Consider the following 11418-nt stretch of genomic DNA (forward strand, 5'->3'; position numbering starts at 1 on the left):
GTGGACCCAAAACTAATCATAAGTTTGAGGGGGAAGGGGAGTAAAAGATGTAGTGGACACTAAGACAAGTTTAATTAATAATGCTAGTGCAGGTCAAGAAAAGCAAGATTCTATAAATAGAAAGTCATATTGTTTTCAAAAGGATGAGGTATAATACATATTTTTTATAATTCTAATTGTGTTTTACTGTATTTTCTTTTTTATTAAATTGTCCTAAGTTCTTTCTTGATTTTCACTATCTAACTCGTATATATTATCATCATATCCCTATTTTTTATTCATCTTTCTTTTTGAAAACTACATGTTTTAATTCTCTTAAAAGTCTAATAAAAAATAGATATTCTAAAATAAAAAAATTATAATAAATTAATTAATATTAAATTTATAATTTTCATCATGTGTAAATGTTATTATTTTAATTTAAAGATGATTAAATTCTCACTTTACCAATTTTTTTTTTCCTGAAAAAACTTAATCCAAGCCTAACAATATATTTTGGTTGTTGTAGCCCTAAATAAGGCAATAAGATGAACCTAAGAGATTGAGTGGGTCTCAATGCAAGAACATGAAAAACATGAATTATTAGCAGAATAATAAAATATATGTCTAATTACTTAGTATAAGTATATTGTAAAATTTTTCATAAACTTAAACTTGCTTATTCGATTAATATAAGTAGAATTACACATACACAAATATATCACTCGATACACCAATATTTAAATTCACCAATCTTTAAAAACGTGACATAATTCACCCTAATTCTTATTTGTTCATAAGTAAGCAATTCAATGTTTCAACCAAGTAAGAAACCTGTTTAAGTTCCTTGAAGAAGCACCTCTTTCTCCAATGTTATGCTTTAACTTCTCCATGAGCTTATGAGACCTTGGTGTTGTGTTCTCATCACCAAGCAGTTGATCCACTTTGGCTTTAATCTCACCACGTGAGATTAATCCATTTTCATCCAAATCAAATCCCAATCCAACCTTTAATACATCACAAATGTATCTTTGATTGAAAAATTGGTCAGCAAAATAGGGCCAACACAAGAAGCGAACTCCATTAGTCAAACCTTCCAGAATTGAATTCCAACCACAATGACTTACAAAACAAGCTATGGCAGGGTGGCTTAGAACCTTCTGTTGAGGAGCCCATCCAATTATTTTACCTCGATTCCCCTTAAATTCGTCTGGAAGAGACATTTTATTCTCGCAATTGGGATCTTGACGAACAACCCAAAGAAAGGGTCTGTTCGTCAGCTCGAGCCCAAGAGCTAGCTCAGTAAATTGTTTTTGGTCGAAAAGAGCAATACTACCAAATGCTACATACACAACAGAATTGTTTTGTTGTTGATCAAGCCAATTCATACAAGACAAATCTTCTTCCCAGAATTGTCCCAAGGATCTTGGAGCTACACTTTTATTATTATCATCATAGGTTCTGGATAATGGGCCTACTGGCAATAAATTTGGCACACAAGAAAATGCTTGTGGTTCAAGTTCATATGTACTATTGCACAACCACCAGTCAGTTACATTATCTGAATCTCGGAGGCACTCCACCACATACTTAAAAAATCTCTTTTGAACTAAAGGGTCAAACAAATTTAACCACCATATGACTTTGATGTCCATTGCTGGAATACAAGAGGATAACCAAAAGGTCTTTGTTGTTGATGTTGGTGACCCTGCAATGGTTAAAAAATATAATAAATAATAAAAAGAAGAAAATATAATGTGTTTGATATACCGGCAATAAAAAATATCATCTCTGCAACACACAAATTAGCAACAAAAATGTTATATGAATAAATAGATGTAATGTTTAATTTATTTTAAATATATATTTTATATTTTAACATATATTTTATATAGATGACTAGTTTGATAGTTAATTTTTTATATATGCTTAATATAATTATAATTATATGCAATGTGCCAAATCTCGAAGTACATAAAGAATTAGACGATGTTCTGAGAATCAAACGGATTACCTTCTTGAACAAGTTTAGCAGAGATTCAGTTTACTTATTTGGTCTCTAGGTGTGTTGGCCAAAAATTAATTACTCTCAAACAAGTTAAAAATTGATAAACTTAGTCAAAAACTATAAAATGTTCTTTGCCTTTTAAAATGCGAGATATTTTAAGTTTTTTGTTTAAAATATATGAAAATAAATAAAATTTTTAAAAGAATTTAGATGTCTTATATTTTATAAAATGAGAGATATTTTTATATTTTTAATTAATCAAAGACTTATTTATTTTTTGAGTTAAAAAATCAAAAATTTATTCGTCATTTAAAAATAAAAAAAATATTTTTTTCAAAAGAAAGTATATAAAAAAATCATATATTTTTGTTATTTTCCAATAGAATATTTGAAAATTTGACTTTTTAGTTTTACTGATTTAATAATAATTGATTTAGTTTTTAAAAACTTAAAAGAATTAGTTTGGAAACTAGAAGTGCGTTTTATTTGTGTTTTTATTTTTTATATTTTATATTTTTAAAATTTTGTGAAAAAAAAAGATAAAAGAAAAAGTAAAAATAAAAAAAGATAATTTTATTATTTTTATTTTTTTTATTTATAAAATTTTGAAAATAGAAATAATAAAAACAAAAATAAAAAATAAAATTTCGTCAACTCAAAATCTTAAATACTAATTTGTGAGGGATAGAAGCTCCATTTAAAGAAATTGTTGTATGTATAATAAGAAATTTAAATTCTTAGCGATTGTTTAAGCAGATAAGTAAATTAAAATCAATTGAACTAATACTTATATATTGGTCTCTAAAATTACACTCGCCAATATATATTCCTCCCAAAGAATCATTAATAACATGTGGAGATGATGGACTAAGGACTGTCCCACTAGACTTCTTAACTATGTGAAATCCTAATTCTAACTTTATTTAAGGTTTTAAAGACTCTTTAAAGAATAAATTATGAAAAAAAAATTTATTTATCATATCAAATAGTTATTATGAAATCTAACAATATAGCTGTCAATTTATCTTAGTATATCCTTAATGTTCTGTGACCAAAATAAGGAACTAAGGTAAATCACAAATACAAACTTAAAAGATCAAATTAAATAAATTAAAATTTTGAAAATGAGTTTAAGACGCCAGGAGGGAGGATTTGAGTATTAACTCAAAGTAAACAAATGAAGTTAGTGAAATGTAATATTAATAAATTACCATCAGTATCTAGGATGCCATCAGCAATAAGCTTGGGGACGTTATACTGCAACACAAACACTGATGCTGACGCAGGCCAAAAGTAAGCTCCTTTGATTCCCACTTTCTTTGCAACTTGCAAAGCCCAACCCATGAACACATCAGCAACAACGCAAGTTACTTTAATGCCCTCATTCAATTGAAGATCTTCTATCAGCTTCTCAAGCTTTGAAGGCATGGTGCTCAATATAGAAACAGATAACTCTCCTAAATTGACTCTGTCATGTTCAGGTCCCAACCCATCTGGGATTGACACCAATTTGATTGGTGAAGATGATCCATTGTTGTTGTCCATGGATCTGACGACTCTCTTATGGTTGAAGTCTGAGTTGACAAAGATGATATTGCATCCATGATCAACCAGCTTATGTGAAAAGCTCATCATGGGGTTTACATGCCCCTGAGCTGGATATGGAATAACTAGTACTGTTGGAGTCTTAATCATGATGATTATGTGTGGCTTTCTTTCTTTAATTTCTCTGCTCTAATGAACTTGAAGCTCTAAGTATTTATAGATGGAGCAATGTATTTAATTTGTATACAGACTTTAGTTTCGTGTTTATTTTTGACTTTTTTTTTGGCAGATATTTTAGAAACACACTAAATTGGTATCAAGTACATATGATAATTTATTTTTGACAAATAATTGTCTATATGGAAAAAGCTAAGATAGCCATGATAAATTAATAATAACACAATCTTCTACTATCTCTTATTTATAACTGTATTTAATAAAAGTGTCTTTGTGGATGTGTTTAATAAAAATGTCAACATCTACTAACTCTTATTTATAACTGTGTGTTTAATAGAAGTGTGTTTGTGGATGTGTTTAATAAAAATGTCTTTTTTATAACTGTGTTTAATAGACATGTCTTTATAGATTTATTTTTTTGATGTATCTCTTTATATATGTATTTAAAATATCAATTTCGCTACGTTACCAACAACATTTTTGTCAACTTTTGCCAATTCTTGTTTATGACTGTGTTTAATAGAAGTGTCTTTGTAGATGTGTCTAATAAAAATGTCTTTTTTATGTTTGTGTCTAACAGAAGTGTCTTTATATATGTATTTCCTGGATGTGCCTCCTTATACATGTATTTAAAATATAATAACTAATTATTATTGACAATAAGTTAGCAGATAGTATATTAATATCCTATACTTTTTTTTAAATATAATAATTAATTATTGTTGACAATAAGTTGGCAGAAAATATGTACCTTATACTTTTCTTTTCAAAAAATTTAAGTCTATAGAATAATGAAGTATATAATTGTAATATTTTTAATCTATTTTTTTAAATAAGAGATTTCTTTTAGTCTGTTTGAATTTTTTTATATAAAATTTTTGTTTTCTTTTATTTGTTTATGCTATTTTTTTTCTTTTAAAGGATAATAAGAATCGAATTTTATAATTTTTTGTTATAAAAATCGCTAACACGTCATAAAATTATTTTTTTTAAAACTTAAATTAATAGAAAGAGACATGAATAGTTATTATATATTTAATAAAGAAAAGATTTTTTAAGTCATTTTCATAATTTATATGAAAAATTATAACTGAAGTATTATTTTGGAGTGTAAAGAGTATGAATAATTTTAGGCACTCATCACTTAGATTTATCTATATTTTTAATTATTTTGGTAATATATGTGCGTAATGATAATAAATAAATAATTATTTAAAATAAAAAAAACAATAACAAAGGGTTACTACTCAAATAGATATAAAAATTTTCATCTCTAAATATAAAATAAAAGATAAATAAGTTTCTAATTATCTTTTATAGAGACATATTCACCAAAATTTTATATTCATTAACTAAGTCACTGCCACTGTTTTTGTATCAGAAATATAGGTTCAAACTCTGATTTTGAAACACTTCGAATATCAAGGAAGTAAGCTTACACTAGTGTGATTACTCATCCGTCAAATTAAGAGTAGATGGTGAAATTAATCTCTAAAAAATTATTTATTTTTTAAATTAGTTTTTAAAAATTTTTTAAATTAAATTTATTTTTTAAAAATTTAAATTAATCATGTTAACTTTTTTATTACTTTATTTGTTGATGATACTAAAATTTATTAATGTAATATGTTAAGTGACACCTCAATACACATCTAAAAGTTTTAACTGACTATTAACATAATTAATTTATAAAATTAGATAAAATTAACTTTAGATTGAGGGATTCCAATCCCTCAAGTTTTCTCCACAATTAAATTTTGATTTGATCTAATTTTATAAATTTATTATGTTAATAGTCAATTAAGACTCCTAAGTGTGTGTTGGAATGTCACTTAATATGTCACATTAGCAAATTTTGATTCCATCAATAAGCAACGTGACAGAATAACTAATATGACTAATTTAAAATCTTTAAAAGATGAATTCGATTAAAAAAATTATTTGAAGACTAATTTAAAAAACGAATGATCTTTCAATAACTAATTTAACCATTTATACATCAAACTAACTTTATTTAAAAAATTATTATAACAGATTTTAAAGCAGTTATAACTTACTTTCTATACTATATATAATAAATGGCATCATTCTCATAATCAATATTATTTTGAGAAATTTTTGGTTGAGCAATGTTTAGTAATGTTGGTCATTATTTGACCTATATAAATATTAAATTATTTTTTACAAATAAATTTTGTTGATTCATGTAAATAAATTCTGAAGAATATAAATGTAAATTGTATTAATTTATGTATGTAAATTTTAATAAATATATGTATAAATTATATATTTTTTTGTGTAAAATTTTTAGAAATATATATATAAAATATTAATAGTCAAATACTAACTAAAAATAATAATATTTAATAACCATGTAAGATTACTCTTTTTTGTATATTACTCATGAAAACAATTCTCTGTTTCTCTAGCTCTTTGTTTGTTCTACTATCTTTCCTTGTTCTTCACTTTGCTAAATTCATCAGAGTCTTCAAGACTCTTTTAAATGGAAAATGAATAGAGTGGTGTTGAAAAATCCAAAAGTTGGTCTATGATATATCCAGCAACTAATAACAACTTTAGTAATGAATTACTTCTAAAAAATTCCTCATTCATTGCTTCCTCCTCTGAAAATCTGTTGTGGGAAGGAGTCCCTTGTTCTAAAAAATCTTCACGTAGCTTCCACATGACGATAAAATATCATAAAAGCTTAGATAAAATTACATCATGATTATTATACATGCCTAATCAATAATCAGCTTGTGGTTCACAATAAACTTCTTGTCTTCTTGATGTATAGTGATCAGATATGTGTTTTATTAAGTCTCACATGTTTTAAAAGAACGAATATAATTGTATAATTGTATAACAATTTATATTATTAGTATATTAAAATTAAATTCATAAAAATAATTATATGCTAATTATTAATATTAAAATAATTCCGTACAATAAAACGACAAGACTAATGTATGATGATTCAAGAAGCTCACGATTTAGGCAGGGGATGGGCAGGGGTCCATGATCTTGAAAGTGATAGTTTTATTTTTATATAGATATTATATTATATAAAAAAAGTACTATTTGTATATAATATAGATGACAAATATTTCTTTTGTTATTTTTTGTATAAAAAAACATTAGAGACTTCAGATGAAGAAATTAAAATTTGAAAAATAAAAACTATAAACTTTATTTGAGGCTAAATTTGAGTATCAAAAAAATATTCGTATATTATTTTAGATGCATATCGGTTCTAGTTTTGTACATCACTCGATCTCTTCAATTATTTTCGTTTGGGACCATATGATGCCTTTAGGGCCACAAAATTGGGTGTAATGATAGCTAACGTACGTACCTCACTTCTATTGAATTGGTATGGTAAAATGTTTTAGAATGAATGCATTAGCAAAGTAAAAAATTTAAAATTTTAAAGATATTTTTAACGTTTAGTTTAATTTAATTTAAATATTTAAATAAATTTTAATCTTATTATTAATATTTTAACTGTCAATAAATAGTCATTTTTTTAGATTATTTCTATATCATCATCATCATCCCCAATATACCAAGTCACCAAAAAAAAAATCCCCAATATATTACTGTTCCGTTCTTATCAACAATACTTTAACTTATACTCCACCACCTTCCAAATTTTCGAGTTAAAGGCGAATCTTTTTAAAAAAAATTTAATTATTTTTTATTATATTTTTTTATTATACAAAAGTAATTTAAACAAAATATATATTTTTTAAAAGAAAAAACATCTCAATTAAAGTGCATAATATAATTATCAAAATATAATGGTCAGTTGTTAGTCAGTTAAGACTCAATATTTTTGGACTCTATGAACACTACTCAATAATAAAATCTCTCTTAACTATAACAATATAATATTAAAACAACTAAATTAAACATTTCAACGATGTGACAAAAGATATCTTCCGGTTAGAAATTGACTGACTTGTCAAGCAACGGTGACTGGGAATTACTGAATTGAATGATGTATTTCAGCCATACACTGCTTTACGAAACGTGCTTTAATTTCTTTGTCATCTCTATCAAATTAAAATTACCATAATACTAAAATGACAATAATTTAAAATTATTTTATTTAATATTTATAATTTTATGTATATAATAATTTAATTATATATTTATTATATTTAATATTATTCAATTATTTTAATAGTAATTAAAAATATAAAATAAAGTAATTTTAAATTATTTTGAGCTGATTTTTTAAATTATTTTTATTTAAAATAAATAAATAAATAGTAACTACCTTGGTCGTGATACAATCATGAAAATCATTTTCAGATTTGCGTGAAGTCTTCTACATACTAGCTGTTTGACCTTTATATAGAGCTCCAATAATATGATGGTATTCATAGATATTAAGTGGCAAACTGGCAATAATAAATTGGTGGATACTATAATGAAGATGGCATAATTGTCTTCATATGAGTATATTTTTTTTTGGCCTTTAGATGATGGATTGTATGGTTAGATTTTAATATTTATAAAAGTGTTGTTTTTGTTTAAAGTGTGGCTAAATAAATAAACCACACTTTTAACCAAAGCATCTTCATGAGAAGATATTTTTGCCATCTTCATTGTAGTATCCACCTAATAAATTATGTTACGTACTCATATAGCAATATGAAGTCGATATTCATCCGCCTGTGAAAAAAAAAAAGAAAAAAAAAAGAAAAGAGAGAGAAGAGGCTGCAATTTGCCGAGGAAAAGCCAAGGAGGTGCAATTACTATTAAAGAAGAATATTAAATCTTGAATTATTCGATCCCTTCTGTGTCAGTTAACAGTTAAATTTATTTTTGGGTAAATTATTGAAATAAATCAAGTGTAGCCCAAAATTATCCAAATCTTCAAGATTAATTTTTTTGTGTGAATGTCTCAAGACACATTTCTATATAACTCGAGAAAATAATATTAAATTGAATCAAGTAGATTTGAATTGCATGCAACTTGAAAAAGGTCATAAATCGAAACAATAAGTTTTGAACTAGAAATGACCATAAATTGAAATAACTGTATTTGATTTATGAATGCATGTAAATCGAACCAAATGAGTTCGATTTACAAGGATTTGAGAACAACAAGGTAATTTGAATAAAATGAATTCGATTTAGTGTTTGTTTCAATATGTGATTAAATCGAATCCGTTTAATTCGATCTATACATAACTGATCTCTATATATGCGAGCTCAACGTGAAATTTTTAGAATAGTGAGATTCATAATGGTCACTGATGAGAGTTTTGTAACTCTTGTGCACTATAGAGGGTCTAAAAAAAACACGATCAGGTATTAAGTTCACTGATTAGGACCTGCTGAGTATTTTTTTCAAACCTTCCACGAGTTTTGCTGAGTTTAAGGATACTATACTCCAGAAACTAGGTCTGCTTGGTGTCAAACGGGTAGAGAAATTGTTCTATAGAATCCTGATATCTGTGTTACGCGATGATGTGAAGTATGATTCATTTGTTATTGGCAGTGACGAAGACTTGCAAGTTCTGCACCATTGTCGCCGTTAGTTTCCCGAAGTGAGGACTTCGAAACTGTTGGCTAAGCTTGTAGATGTGGTATCTAGTTCTGGAGGTTCGAATCGAGATCCTCAATCTGTAGGACATCCAGCCTGCTCTAGCTCCATGCCTGTTCGTGCCTCATCGGCTGCGCCGGTCATTGCACTGAGATTGGCCCGTTGGGGGAAGAAGCATTTGTGACGCTCGGACCTCCTACAACGGTCTCGCTTGTTGGAGTGGTTGGAGTACCTGATAGAGTTGAGGATGTACTGCATGATGATGATGATGATGTAGAGCCCGCCACAATAGCAGATGATAGTGACGACGACACACCACAGTCGACCCCAGCTGTGGGTGGGGGAGCATAGTTCGGGTACCAATCAGTACCCCCCACACTTCTCAGCATTAGACTTGGATGCCATGGCACTTGAGGTAGATCCGGGAGTACCTGTTGGGTTCGGTGCTAGGGAGACACAAAATACAGGAGTTGTATCTAAATTTGAAGTGGGTCAGCAGTTTCAGAATAAAAAAGAAGTCGTGTTAAGCGTGAAAGCATATAGCATTCGTCGCGGGGTTGAGTGTAAGGTATTGGAGTCCGATAATCACAAGTACTATGGGAAGTGCAAGGAATTTGGAAGCGGGTGTGCATGGCTCATTCGGGTTAGCTTCTGCCAGCGCAGATGTATTTGGGAGGTAAAACGATACAATGGTCGTCACACATGTCTAACCACATCGATATCTAGTAATCATAGGAAGCTTGATTATCATGTTATATCGGTCTTCATACTGCCCATAATTAGAGCTGATGATGTCGTCTCAATCAAGGTACTGCAGAATGCCACGGAGGCACATTTCGGGTTCAGACCAACTCAGGATGGTTTAGATGGCTAAACAAAAATCTGTGGCCTAGATTTATGGAGATTGGGAGGAGTCATACAATGACTTACCACAATGGGAATTGGGTGTTCAGATCACAATGCCAAGTAGTGTTGCAGTGTTAAAGACGAGTTCTGCGCGGGTTGGTGGGTAGGTGGATGAGGGATCAGCTTATTTCCATCGGCTTTTCTGGACATTTCCACCGTGTATTGAGGTGTTTCGACATTGCAAGCCATTGGTCAGTGTGGACGGTACCCAGCTGTATGAAAAATATGGCGAGACACTGTTGGTCGCAATTGCATATGATGGAAACTCCAACATTATTCCTATTGCATTTGCCCTAGTGGAGGGAGAGAACGCAGAGTTGTGGTCATTCTTTCTATCTCACTTGCGACAACATGCGACCCCTCAGCCAGGTATACTTGTCATATCAGATAGGCACAATGAGATTAAGGCTGCACTGAAAGCTGCTGATGGTGGCTGGCTTCCGCCTACTGCATATAGGGCTTTCTGAATCCGACATGTAGCTGCCAATTTCGCACTGAGTTTCAAGGGTAAGGATGCATAGAGGTTGTTAGTGAATGTTGCTTATGCCAAGACCGAGGTCGAGTTTCACTACTGGTTGGACATTCTTCGTGCCGAAGATCCTGCTATGTGCGACTGAGCTAATCGGATTGACTATGCACATTGGACTCAGCATCGGGACGATGCTCGGAGATTCGGGATGCACCACCTGAACAACCTCCGGGAAGCTATATAGCATCCACAAGAACTGTGCATATAAGTAGTTATTGTTAGTCACCATATATAGTAAAATATTACAATACTAATTTACTTATCGCAGAGTTACAACAAAAGATACTCACATCCCCATGCTGGAGTAAATCTATCCTAAGCCTCCAATGCGCCACACGAGGCCCCTTGTCACTCAACGTCGGCTGATAATCTGACCATCTGAAATGCACAATATTTAATTAACAATAAAGTAAACCCTCATATTCTTAGATACACAATGCTTAGTTGAAAGGATAATATCTGGACGCCAACTGCCAATGGAAGACATCAAATCCATCTGGCCGAAAATCAGAAAATCTCCAGAAGATCCATAACTAGAGGAGCTGCAGTGGACTTGCCAACTTGACGATATTTCTGTTTGCCACATGGCACATGCATCTGAATAGCCATGACAGGGTAGCTAACCCCCAGCTATACTGACCCATGTCCTCTAGCCTAGCATAAGGTAACCAACGAATGTGGAGGTGGGTACTCGAATTATCCCCGAACAACCGTGTG

The 11418-nt window shown here is 29.8% G+C and overlaps 1 protein-coding gene across 1 annotated transcript; it reads right to left on the reverse strand.

The window, feature by feature from the left end:
- Nucleotides 1-752: 752 nt before the first annotated feature.
- LOC107471243 (UDP-glycosyltransferase 83A1) lies at nt 753-3736 on the reverse strand. Its single transcript, XM_016090695.3, has 2 exons — nt 3199-3736; nt 753-1687 (listed from the first exon to the last, which is right to left on the reverse strand). The coding sequence occupies exons 1-2, from the start codon at nt 3680-3682 to the stop codon at nt 789-791; spliced, it is 1383 nt and encodes a 460-aa protein (XP_015946181.1). The 5' UTR covers nt 3683-3736; the 3' UTR covers nt 753-788.
- Nucleotides 3737-11418: the final 7682 nt, after the last annotated feature.

Source organism: Arachis duranensis, chromosome 10 (assembly GCF_000817695.3).
Source record: "Arachis duranensis cultivar V14167 chromosome 10, aradu.V14167.gnm2.J7QH, whole genome shotgun sequence".
In the NCBI taxonomy this organism is placed as follows: domain Eukaryota; kingdom Viridiplantae; phylum Streptophyta; class Magnoliopsida; order Fabales; family Fabaceae; genus Arachis; species Arachis duranensis.

Coding starts and splice junctions, on each gene's coding strand:
- LOC107471243 (XM_016090695.3), bottom strand. CDS start 3,682: ATGATTAAGACTCCAACAGTACTAGTTATTCCATATCCAGCTCAGGGG. Junction 1,688..3,198: donor TGGCATCCTAGATACTGATG/GTAATTTATTAA, acceptor TAACCATTGCAG/GGTCACCAACATCAACAACA.